Below are 13,772 nucleotides of genomic sequence, written 5' to 3'. Positions count from 1 at the left end.
GAGCCTGCGCTCTAGAGCCCACGAGCCACAGCTACTGAGCCCGTGAGCCACAACTACTGAAGCCCGCGCGCCTAGGGCCTGTGCTCTGCAACAAGAGAAGCCACCACAATGAGAAGGCTGTGCACCGCAACGAAGAGTAGCCCCTGCTTGCTGCAACTAGAGAAAGCCCGTGCGCAGCAACAAAGACCCAACGCGGCCAAAAATTTAATAAAAAAAAAAAGAGAGAGGGAGTAGCTGGAAGGAGGCAGGAATAAATAAAGCCAAGTTAACACCATCTCATATATTTCAGATTTAGAAGAGGTTTGGGGGCAGTAGATCAGGGTATTATAATTAGCATCGTTCACGAATTTCAAGTGAGTATCTGATGGTCTCAGAAAATAAAATAATTAAACAGCAACTGAATGGTATGCCTATTAGGATACAGTGGAAACTGTCTGAAAAGTAGTTCTGCAGTTGATGACTAGATGAATCCCTTGGAGGCGGCCTCCAGCTGGTGGCACACTGCCTGTGGTAAACATGTTTGTCAATGACTTAGATTTAGACACCTGAATGACTCTGGAGAGAGTATGAAGCCTGGGCCATGGAAACCTCATAGGACAAATGTCAGAATCGAGACCAAGTGGGCCAATAACAGCAAAATTAAATTTAACAAGGATATATGAATATAAAGTCCTTCATTCACATTAAACAAAAGCAAGGTCTGAAATGGGGAGGAAGACCTGACTTGGCAGTGGTTTAAAAAAAAAAAAAAAATCTGAGATCAAATGAGAAGATCTGAGAATTTAAGTTGACCAAAAATGTGATGTGACTGCCAAAAGAAAACGAATGCAACACTAGTCTCCATGAATATTAAACGTAATTTCTCAAACATGGTGAGCTAGCATCTCCATTGTACCCTGTACTGGCCAGACCACATCTGGGAACACTATGTCCAACTTGGGGCACCATTTTAAGAGAGACAATAATCACCTAGAGAATGCCCAAGAAATCCAACCAGGAGGGTAAAATGACCTGGAAACGTAACATGATAAAAGGTTAAAAGAGCCATTACAGCTTTAAAGTGTGTTCACGGAACACACTTCGGGAAATGCCATTAAAAAATGCTACTGAAGAATATTATTGTCAGAGAAAACTATATAGTTGTTAAAAACAGAACATAAATGAGTATAAAAAAATTCATGTACAACGTGATTCTAATTTCACAACAATGTATCACAATAAATACAAGAAAGAAGAAAGCAAAATAAAAAAATGTTAATGGTGTTCATCTGAAAGTTGGATTACTTTGCTCTATATTATAAATGTTTTTATTGAAAATGTATTTCTTATATTATTATAAGTCTGAAAAGTTGCATAAATTTTTAAGTTTACATACTTGGTTGCTCCATCATCATATGTTCCCATTAAGACTATTGTTCCATCTTGTATGGCCTTCAGAAACTCAATAAATGGGGCCACATCTGAAAAAAAAGAAAGGGTTGAGGGTTGGTTTTTTGGGTTTTTTTTTAAATGACTGAGTAAACATCATGATAATCTCTTAAAAGTTAGTAATATAAAAATGAAGTTCTTGTAAATCAATAATTTCTAACGTAGAGTAACCAAAAGAAAGACAAATCTTATGAACAGGTTAAAAATTAAGTTTCCCATCAACTTAAAATTTCCCAATCCTGATTCATCCTGTACGTTTTTTATACTGATATTCCAGGGGCTAAATGAAAAAACCATAGCAAAGTCATATTAAAGCATGACTTATGATTTAAAGTAAGAAATTGAGGGGAGCAGGAGAAAGGCTCATGGACTCCCTGAGTACATGGCAAGTTGTTTGCACAGATACTTTTCTAAAAATGAAGACAGAGAACTTTTATTTAATGCACAAAAGGATCTGTAATTTAAAAAAAATTATATAAGTATGTATACATTTGACCCTTGAACAACAGGGGTTTGAACTCAGGAGCCCACTTATATGCAGATTGTTTTTCAATAAGTACTACAGTACCACACAACCCACACTTGGTTGAATCCGTGGATGCATAACTGCAGATATGGAGGTCAAATTATGGAACTTGAGCATATGCAGATTATGGGTTATCCGTGGAGGGTCCTGGAACCAGTCCCCTGCAGATACAAGGGACAACTGTATACACACACACACTGATTTAAAGAAACTCCTGGGCATATCTACTTACTATAAACCAGGGGAAGGAATGTAGGTTAGTTATCACTAAAAGCCGAACTAATTAAGGTAAATATTGCAGTCTTTACCTGCTTCATCTAGTATATCAAGATTCAGAAGGGCTTAAACACCACTTCAGTGACAATAAACTGATGATGCCAAAGAGGCTGATCAGGTACTGCAAATTATTCTACATCTTGAACCCCTTACAACGTCTGGTTTCCTTACAGCCCCCAAGTCTAATACTACTTCAAAACTGGGTTCCTTCAAATCTACTCAGTTTCTTTCCACAGCAAAGATTCCAAAGATTTTCTCTAACTGAATTCTATCTTAAAATAATAGCATTTTTAATTCAGAAAAAATGTAACAGAGCAGCTAACAAATCACTTCGATTTAAATCCAAAGATGGCAGTAATTTACAACTTCTTCTTAATTTGAGGAGTATTTTTAGCAGTAGTTAATCCACCTGAGATGAAATACCAGAGCTTCTGGTCACATGGGTGATTTCGACAATAGTTTTATAAGAGTTATTCCATGCAATAAATTTTGGTAGAACCAATTATGCCTTTAGTATCTAAAATTGATGGTACATTTTAAGTTTACACAGTTTTGACAGCTATGCAAAGTTCTTCTGATCTCATTTAAAAAATAAATAATACATGCATTATCTCATTACAAGCTGAAGAAATATTAGGAAAGCTGAATGGTCTGAAAACAAGATAAATTTCAGGAAGCCTAACGACTGCTGGCTTCCAGGGAATATACAAAGCGGATGAGAATGGGGAGGTGCAGGGGAGAGCCTCGACTTAGAAAAGAATCAGAAGCTAAATCAGTGCTGGCCTTCCTTCTCTCAGGCACATCCTTCTTCGAGGTGCCAGTTACTTCCCTCTGCACGCTGGTGACTAACTTCCACCTGCTCCTTGAGGAACTTCCAACTTAGGAAGATCATCTGTGGATTGTTCTTAGTCCAGTAGACCAGAAAGGAAATTCCATTCCTTCTCTCAAATATTCATCTACTTGAATAATCATCCTGGTTATAAACTTAGTTTTGAGACTGAAAAATCATATGAAAAGAAATCAATTCAGTCAGCTAAGAATGCTTACACTGGTTATGTCCTTCTTCAAATTACTTATTCTTTTTTTTAGAAATTTCAGGCAGAAACCTAAAAGAGCCCGAAGCTTTGAATTAGTTGTCCTGCAAAAAGTAGGACTCAGATTTTTTTAAAATCTCAATTGTGATATTATTGCTCTTAATTACACATCACCAACAATTTTTATAAAAAGCAAAGTGTATGCAGTATGACTGATCACTTAAATACAGCTAGACATTCAGTGAAAAGAAAGAGTAATAAAATGAACTAACACAAAATTAGTACCATTATTTTCTCATTAATGGGCTACATTATATTGATGTGATTCAGTGCCAGCAACAGAACACTTATATGTTATTCATACTTACTTCCTCCCCACATGTCAAAATATCTGGTGTCTATTAGATCTCCTGTTTTTCCTGAAAGAGATTGAATTCATAGCAAATTATGCAACTGAAATATACTCTACACTATATAAGACAAATGATCTTATCCAATGACTGATGTGAATTCATTAGCAGAGAAAGAATTATTATGACAAATACTTAAAATTTGAACTGTATGCATCTGAAAATTTTTTCTAAAAGGGTATTTTTTGAATAGGACTTTCTCACTAATCTTGTAAGCTGAAGAGTAGCAAACAGAAGTTCACTGTTGACTGTAGATCACTGGAAGTTAGATATTTTTCATCCGTATGTGTTACCATCTTCCCTTATTTTAAAATTACCCCAAAATACATAAACCTTTAAAAAAAAAACCATGAATCCATGCTATTTTCTATTGTCAAAGCCATCTTTCAAAAAATTTGTATTTAATTCCCTTTGAAAAATTTTTTTTTGCTATCAATTAAATAGACAAATACGTATAGAGCATTTTATAGCTAAGAAAATGAAGAAAGTAGAAACACAAAAATGTATCTCTTGTGAAAGAAGTAAACAATATTTTCCTACACTGTGAACTGGAGAAGGTGGCTGTGGTTTATAATCACCCTATACAGATTTACAAGGGTGACTGTCCCAGAAATAGAAGACGAGTATGCAGTTGAGTCTCACTTCACGGGTTCATACTTTCAGATGTGATTTTGCAAGAACACTCGAGATGTTCAGGATTCAACGTGGACGATACTGAAAAATTACAATCGACTCCTACTCTTCACTCAGCCCCACACCCCATCCAGCAGTCCACCACGCTCTGTCATTCTATAAACCCTCATTCACGTCCATCTATATTATGTTAGGATTCCAAAATCTGCAGCAAGGATTCATCAATTTAATGTTAGATTGGTTGTATCCTGACAATCTCATGGGAAGTTCTCTACTCACTGGACAGCAAGCTGGATGCTTCCAAGAAAGCACGCTATAAATACTGAGATGCAGAGTCTCGACCTACAGTTGGTGTTTTGGGAGGGTGTGGGGAGGGCTTTAATGTCAAACCTGACTCTTTCTCACCTGATCTCTTGATATTAGAGTGCATTTTACTTTGGGACATATGAATATACACTGAGTACATTCATAAGCTAAAATAATTATTCTTACCATTTACCAAGGCAACATTGATCCCTCTTCCAACATTATTCTTAACACCACTCATTAAACTGAAGGGGGAAAGTCAAGACAAATTTAGAATTAGATACTGAACATAAACATACATTAAAGAAATAAAGCCATCCATGACAAAAAAAAAAAGTTGGGGATGTTATATATATGTACAGTTGTTTAGTACTGCAGTGGAGACTGAAAGGTCTCTACCAAGTCAGAGAAGACAGTCTAACATTGAATAATTTTAAAGCTATGTTCTTAAATAAGATTTCATGAATAGAAATATATATTACAAAGTATTAGTGCTGAAATACTAGACTATTTCTTGCTGCTCTGTGTGTCAGGTTATGAAATACCATTTTAGAAAATCCTTCAAACATGTGGACATTATGCACATGGTCTGCACCATCCTCAAGGGAACAAACAAGGGTAACCTCTTTTCTACCTTCTACAGTATCAATGTGACATGAAACAGAAGCGAGATGCTACTAAAATTTTTTATAATCTGAGAGCAAGAAGAATTTAACTTAATTGTGAACATTCTCTTAGTGATTACCAAGGCAAAATTTCTCAATACCCAGAAGAAGGAATATTGTATTCATATAATTACTGCATCTAACCATAAGACTTGTAACATCATTCTGCGGTAATCAACCACTAGCAGCTCATAGACCATGACATAAAGATAATAAATACTGTGAAATAGAAGGTATGAATAAAACATTTGCTTGTTATCAGTTCAGTTTGTTGAATTAGAATTATTAAACTAAAATTGTAGGTACCTTTTATTCTAAAAATTCACAGTGATGTGCTGTTCAATGATTAACAATCATTGAGGTTGGGTTGAGGTTGGTGGAGAGGGGGGAGTTGCATATGTGTGAACACACACAACCGTATTCGTGTATGATACCATCTATCTATCTATCTATTCTTTATCCATCCATCAACAGACATTTAGATTGTTTCTATCTCTTACCTATTGTGAATAATTACATTCCCAACCAATGATGTAAGTTTATTATAAATTTTACTGACAGAAAGGATCTGTAGCACACATTTTACAGCTAATAAAATATATACTTTATTATAAATTTCACTTAGCCATTGATTCTCACAGAATGTGTTAGGCGATTTTCATATAACTCATCTGTGCTTAACCTATGGTTGCAAGTGATGAATGAGTAAAATTCTAATACAAAAGTTGGATGCTATTTCATTTAAAGAGTAAGACAAAGTAAGAAAAAGCTGAAACATTGAGCAATAAAGACATATGTTGGAACTTCCCTTGTCTGTCAATGATGTGTGTGATGTTTTTGTTGAATCATGTAATACGTTTTCAAATACGAGAGAACAATTTTCTCAACAAAAAGAATAAAATGGCAGGCTTAAGCCCTAACATGTCAATAATTATAATAAATATAAATAGTTCAAACATATCAAATGAAAAGAGAAACTGGCACAGTGGATTAAAATAAGACCCAACTACATGCTGTCTACAAGGAACAAGTAGAAACAACCCAGAAGTTCACAAACTAATGAATGGATAAAACGTGACATATCTGTACAATCGAATATTATTCAGCCATAAAAAGGAATGAAGTACTGATACATGGATGAACTTTGAAAACACTATTCTAAGTGAAGAAGCTGATCACACAAAAAATCTACATATTATATAATACTATCTATATAGAATTTCCAAAATAGGTAAATCTATAGAGACAGAAAGTAAACCTGGTGGTTACTTAGGGCTGGTCGGAGGGGAGGGGAGACGGAGTAGAATGGGATGGGAATGGAACAGGAGGGCAATAGCTAAAGGACACAGCATTTCTTTCTGAGGTATGATAGTGTTTTAGAACTGACTGTGGTGATGGTTGCACACATCTCTGAATACACTAAAAACCACTGGCTGTATACTTTAAATGAATGTATTGTATGGTATATGAGCTGTATCTCAATAAAGCTATTTAAACAAAAGAAAGCAGGAGTGGCTATATTAAAATACCAAGCAATTAAAATACCAAGCAATCAAGATATAAAATATGTGAAGCAAACTCAGATAGAACTGACAGGAGAAACAGACAAATCTACAATTACAGTTGGACATGTCAATACCCCTCTCAACAGCTGGTAGACAGAAAATTACAAAGGGTATAGAAGAATTCAACAGCAGCATTAACCAACATGGTCTAATTGACATTTAAAGAACATTCTACCCAACAACAGCAAAATACACATTCTTTTCAAGTACCCATGGAGCATATACTATGACAGACCATATCGTGGGCCATAAAGTAAACCTCAACAAATTTAAAAGAATTGAACTCATACCAAATTTGTCTCTGACCACAATGAAATCAAAATCAAAGATAATAGGAAAATCACCAAACACTTGGAAACTAAGCAATGTATGTCTAAATAATCTATGGGTCAAAGAAGTCTGAAGTGAAATTAAAAAACACATTGAAAACACAGCTTATTAAAATTTGTGAGGCATAGCTAAAAGAGTACTGAGATTAAGGAATTTATAGCACTAAGTGCTCACATTTAAAAAGAAAGTTTCAAATTAATAACCTAAGCTCTCATCTCACAAAACTAAAAAGAAACCTAAAGCAAGCAGAAGGAAAGAAATTAAAAAGAGCAGAAATCAAGGGAACTGAAAAGAGAAAAATCAATGAAACAAAAAGCTGGTTCTTTGAAAAGGTCAATAAAATTAACAAATCTTTAATAAGACTGACAGAGAAAAAAAAGACACAAATCACCAATATCAAGAATGAAATGGGGGACTTCCCTGGTGGCGCAGTGGTTAAGAATCCGCCTGCCAATGCAGGGAACACAGGTTCGATCCCTGGCCCAGGAAGATCCCACATGCCATGGAGCAACTAAGCCCGTGTGCCACAACTACTGAGGCCGCGCGCCACAACTACTGAAGTCCATGCACCCTAGGGCCTGCATGCCGCAACTGAGAAGGCCGTGAACCGCAAGAGTAGCTCCCACTTGCCGCAACTAGAGAGAGCCCGTGTGCAGCAACAAAGACCCAACGCAGCCAAAAATAAATTAAAAAAAAAAAGAAGAATGAAATGGGATGTCCCTACAGACCCTGCACATAGCAAAAGGATAATAAAGGAATACTATGAACAACTCCACACATGTAAATTTGACAACTTAGATGAACTGGACCAATTCCTGAGCTAGTACAAACTAACACAACTCATCCATTGTGAAACAGGTCATTTAAATAGTCCTATAACTATGAAAAATATTGAATTTGTTTATAAACTCCCCCCACCCCCAAAATCTCCAAAGCCCAGAGAGTTTCAGTGGAGACGTCTACCAAATGTTTTTTAAAAAAGAATTAATACCAACTCTACACAAACTCTTTCCAAAAACACAAGTGAAGGGTATACTTCTCAATTTATTCTACAAAGCCAGTATTACAATGATACCAAAACCTACAAGAAAACAACAAACCAATAAGCCTCATTAAAATACAGGCAAAAATCCTTAACAAAACATTAGTAAATTGAATTCACCAGTATATTTTTTAAAAATTATCATAAGCCATGACTAAGTCAGGTTTAGTCTAAGGATGAAAGGTTAATTATTTGAACAGTTAATGTAATCCACTATATATTAACAGGCTTAAGAAAAATCACATGATCATCTCAATGCAGAAAATGCATCTGACAAAATTCAACAACCGTTCATGATAAAAAGTCTCAGAAAAGTAGTAATAGAGGGGAACTTCCTCACACTGATTTAAAAAAAAAAAAAATCTACAAAAAAACTACTGCGTAACATCATACTCAGTGGTGAAAGGCTGAAGGCTTTTCCTCTAAAATTGGGAACAAGTCCAGGATGGCTGCTCTCACCACTATTACCCAACACAGTATTGCAAGTCCTAACCGACTTCCAAGAAAAGGAAATGAAGGCATATAGATTGGAAAGGAAGAAAACAAAGCTGTCCCTATTTGCAGATGGCATGTTTGTCATCTGCATGTTTGGATAATCCCAAGGAAGCTACAAAAACAAAAACAAAAAAACCTCTTGGAAGTAATAATTCAGCAACATTACAAGATACAAGATCAACATATAAAAATCAATTGGGTGTCAATATACTAATGAACACAAGGAAACTGAAATTAAAAACACAATGTCATCTATGATTGCTCAATAAAAGGGGGGATGCTTAGGTCTAAACCTAATAAAGCACGTGTAGGACCTTATGCTGAAAACCACAAAATGGTGATGAAAGATATGAAAGAAGATATAAATAAATGAAACATGTCATACTCATGGACTGAAAGATTCAACATTGTAAAGATGGTCAATTCTCCATAAATTAACATATAGGTTTAACAAAATTCCTAACAAAATCCCTACAAGGTTTTCTGTAGATAGAGGCAAGATTATTCTCAAATGTCATATACAAAGGCAAAGAAACTAAAGTAGCTAAAAACAATTTTGGAAAAAAAAAAAAAAAGAGTAAAGTTGGAGGCATCATTCTACCTCATTTCAAGACTTATTCCATAACTAGTATAATCAACAGCATGTGGTGTTGGTGGAGGAATAGATATACAGATCAATGGAACAAAGAGAGAACAAGAAGTGGACCAGTGGAACAAAGAAATGTACTAGTGGAAGTATGGCCAACTTATTTTTTACCAAAGGAGGAAAAGCAAGTCAATGGAGAAAGGATAGTCATTTCAACAAACTGTAATGAAGCAAGTGGATATCCACAGGCCAAAAAATTGACCCTTAATCTGAATCTCATACTTCATTCAAAACTTAATGTAGAATGGATCACAGATTCATATGTAAAACATAAAGCTATAAAAATTTTAGAAGATAATGTAGAGAAAAATCTTTGAAAACTAGGGCTTGTTGAAAAGTTCTTAGGCATAACACCAATCCATAAACAAACAATAAAGCATAACCCATAAAAGAAGAACATTGATAAATTGGACTTTACTAAAATTAATAACTTTGGTTCTGCAAAAGACCCTGGTAAGTGGAATGAAAAGACAAGCTACAGACTGGAAGAAAACAGTTACAAACCACATATCTGACAACAGGATGCATATCTAGAATATACTAAAAGAACTCAAAACTCAGCAGTAAAAAACCAAACAATCCAATTAGAAAATGGACAAGAGACATGAATAGATATTTCACTGAAGAGAATATACAGGTGGGAAAAAAACACATTAAAAGATGTTCAACATCACTAGACATAAGGGACAGATAATTGAGATACCACTACACACCTATTAGAACTAAAATAAAAAATAGTGACAATACCAAATGCAGGTAAATATACAGAGAAATTGGATCTCTCATGCACTGCTGGTAGGAACGTAATATGGAGCAATCACTCTGGACAATGTTTGGCAGTTTCTTACAAAATTAAACATCACACTTACCACACAACCCAGAGCTTCTGGACATTCTATTACAGAGAAATAAAGATGCATTCGAAATTCAAAAATCTCTATATGACTGTTCATAGCAGCTTTATCAATAACAGCCCAAATTAGAAGCACTGAAATTGTCTGGTTGAGGACAAAAGGTGATGGATAAACTGTGGTATATCCATACCACAGAATATTAGTCAGCAATAAAATAGGAGCAAATTATTAATACGAACCAGTATTTCAAAAGCATTGTCCTGAGTGAAAAAAATCCAATCTCAAATGGTTACATATTATATGACTCTGTTTATATAACATTCTCAAAACATCAAAATGATAGAAATGATAAAAAGATTAGTGGTTTCCAGGGGTCAGTGATGGTGGAGGTGACTATTAGAGGGTGTTATGAAAGAGATCTTTGTGGTGACGGAATAATTCTGTATCTTAATTGCTGTCCTGGTTACATGAGTCTACACATGATAAAATGACATAGAACTAAACACACACATTATACTAACTGATAATTTCCATTCTGATATTATACTATAATTATTGATACATAAGATATAACCACGTGGAAAAATGGGTGAAGAGCACATGAGACCTCTCTGTACTATCTTTGCAACGGCCTGATATTTCTGTAATTTTTTCAAAACTAAAAAGTTAAAAAAAAAAACTCTACTCCAAGATCCATTAAAAAAGGAAAAGCATAAGAATTTGATTTGTAAAAGCTTAGTAACATTTAACTATTTACCCATACTCTTCGCATATCTGTCTTCAAAATTTCACTCGTTCTCTAAAACTTAAATGTAGTTAATAAAACACAGGCCTTTTTTATGTGTGTGCAAGACCAGTTGTGAAAGGTGGGCCATAAGAGAACCAAACAAGTCTGCTGCATAAGAGGGAAGTTTCAAAATGCATTTGTTCTGCTCCTTTCAGAAATGCGTTGTAGCCATCACTGATATGAAGAAGCCACAGCTATGATTAACCTGTTAGAGTAATAATTAAGTGTCACGGCGTCTTCTCCAAGAGAGATCATTTGGAGTGTGTGGCTGCGTCTATCAGAGAGCAGAGAAATAAAGGCAACAAAGCAGCACTATGACATAGGATTCCCACAAGAGGGCAGTAGCTTACCAAGTTTTAAAGCGAGCAAAGGACAAACCACTAAAGATTTTTAATGTATAAAAGGTTAGTCCCTCTTACTAACACAAGTTGAAATATTTTCTTTTATCCTTTACGAATATGAAGGTCACCCCACCACCGCTCCACACCTGCAGGCAAATAGCTAAAAAAAATGATTATACAATCTATAGATAGATTCTACAACTTTGAATAGAGTTTTGTTTCAAATACCTCCAACGTGCTCTAGCTATTACGATTCGTTTAGAGAAGGGTTTAACAAACTGCAGCCCATGGGTCAAAACTAGCCGGCTGGCTGGCTGGCTGTTCTGTTTTACCACTCATGACCTTAGAATGGTTTTTACTTTTTTAAAATGTTTATATTTTAAATGATTATGTAAGTACCTACATAGTATCCTTGATTTTACCTTTTGGACCTCACAGCCCAAAACACTATCTTGCCTCTCAATGTGAAAAAAAAAAAAAATCCCTCAAAATAGTCTGCCATATAATTTCTGTACCAAACATTAAGATTATAATAAAAGGTGAAGTATTATTCCTAATATCAACTTCATATAAACTGAAATCATACGAGTAAATGCCTGAAATAAAAGCTGTATCTTGAATATTAGTAAACTCTATGGGTTCTCTAATACAAAAGAAAAAGAGCTACAATTCCTGTATTGTGTGACACCGGATATTTATACCCGGGATTTTCTATTTCTAACTAATGAGAAGCTTGAAATCCATCTCATTCTCCATGATGTATCTTGACTGCGTCCACTTGTCCTTAAAACCATGACCACGACCCTATCTTACCATCTTTTATCTGTACTGAGGTTTCTAAATCTCAGTCTATGATGATATCATGGACTTGATAATGCGTGTGGAAGGGCTATCCTGTGCACCGTAGGAGGTTTAAGAGCACCCCTGGCCTCTATAAGCAGCACCTCCACAGCTCTGATGTCCCCAAATGTTTGCAGACCTCGACAAGTGTCCCCTGGGGAGAAAATCACCCCCACTGAGAAGCAATGATCTGGACTAGTAGTCTCCAAAATGAGTTTGCATATGCTCAGAGCATGTGTAGGAAAATATTAAAATTTCTACTTACGTATTTTTAGTATTCACTTACATATTTCAGTGGGTACACAGGCAAAAAAAGTCTCTTGCTAACTGTGTGTGGGGTGGGGGGAGTGGAATTGAAGAGCTATGGCAGCCATGGTAATCACCCTCCAATTGCTCTCTTTACTTCTCCAATCATTTTACCCAGCAGTCAGATCATTTTCTTCAATGTAAGTGAAGTGATGACATGCCAGAGTTTGAAAACCTTCAGCAACCTCTCAGCACACTCAGAAAAAGATCTCATCTCTTTCCCTGCATGGCCTGTAAATTCCACTCGCCTAGCCCTTACTTCTCTCCAGCTCTGTCCCATCTTAGGGCCTTCAAGCATGCTCTTCCTTCTGTCTAGAATGGTCTTCCCCCACTCTTCACCTGGCTGTCTTCCTTTTTTTTTTGTTTGTTTGTTTGTTTGTTTTTTGGTGGTACGCGGGCCTCTCGCTGTTGTGGCCTCTCCCGTTACGGAGCACAGGCTCCGCACGTGCAGGCTCAGCGGCCATGGCTCACAGGCCCAGCCGCTCCACGGCATGTGGGATCCTCCCAGGCCGGGGCACGAACCCGTGTCCCCTGCATCGGCAGGCAGACTCTCAACCACTGCGCCACCAGGGAAGCCCCTGTCTTCCTTCTTATCCTTTAGTTCTCAGACTAAACATCACTGTCTTAGAGAAATTATTCCTTGACCCATTCAATCTAAAGTTGGACACCTCGACCTCACCTCACTTGCCCCAGTAAGTATTCTTCACACCTTGCTGCTCTGTGCGTGTGCCACAATTTCTAATTATTTATTTGCATTTACTTCTTAAATATCCATCTCCCTACTATACTGTATGTTCCATGAAAGCAGGGACTGTGCTCAGCAAATATCTGTTGAATAAGTGAATGGAATGAATGACGCTAAGAAAACTCAGACTCTTTCTTGAACATTTTTTGTTGGAAAAACTTTCTAGAAACATGCTATTTAATGTCTCAAATTACCCATTGGCTACAAATGAATATGCCACGTATCAATCTGCTTTTACTATTTTTTTTCTTTTTCTTTTTTTTTTTTTTTTTGGCCACGCAGCATGCGGGATCTTAGTTTCCCGACCAGAGATCAAACCTGCACCCCCTGCCAGTGGAAGCGCGGCATCCTAACCATTGGACCACCAGGGAATTCCCTGGAAAAAACTTTCAGTACAGAAATAGAATATACTGGAAAAGGTACTAGACTGTGAATTGTCCCTATTTCTCCACTAGGGATCCCTGGCCAATTATTCAGTCCTTCTTCAAGGACTAGATTTCAGGGCCTGAGGCAAAACTGTAAAATCCCATCAATTATTTAGCC

General features: G+C 36.3%; 1 protein-coding gene across 4 annotated transcripts in view; it reads right to left on the bottom strand.

The window, feature by feature from the left end:
- The window catches only part of FAM3C (FAM3 metabolism regulating signaling molecule C), a 52,531-nt gene that overhangs the window by 11,312 nt on the left and 27,447 nt on the right, over window positions 1-13,772 (bottom strand). For all 4 annotated transcript variants that reach the window (XR_009541946.1, XR_009541945.1, XM_060156793.1 and 1 more), the window contains 3 exons: window positions 4,800-4,858; window positions 3,633-3,683; window positions 1,376-1,460 (listed from right to left, as the gene is read on the bottom strand). Coding sequence is in view for 2 of the 4 variants with exons in the window: in XM_060156793.1 (XP_060012776.1) it covers window positions 1,376-1,460; window positions 3,633-3,683; window positions 4,800-4,858 (195 nt within the window). In the remaining 2 variants the exon portion in view is untranslated. The remainder of the gene's footprint in view (window positions 1-1,375; window positions 1,461-3,632; window positions 3,684-4,799; window positions 4,859-13,772) is intronic.

The sequence above is a fragment of the Lagenorhynchus albirostris genome, chromosome 8 (genome assembly GCF_949774975.1).
Source record: "Lagenorhynchus albirostris chromosome 8, mLagAlb1.1, whole genome shotgun sequence".
NCBI classification, from domain to species: domain Eukaryota; kingdom Metazoa; phylum Chordata; class Mammalia; order Artiodactyla; family Delphinidae; genus Lagenorhynchus; species Lagenorhynchus albirostris.
This window is presented reverse-complemented; position numbering and strand designations above follow the sequence as displayed.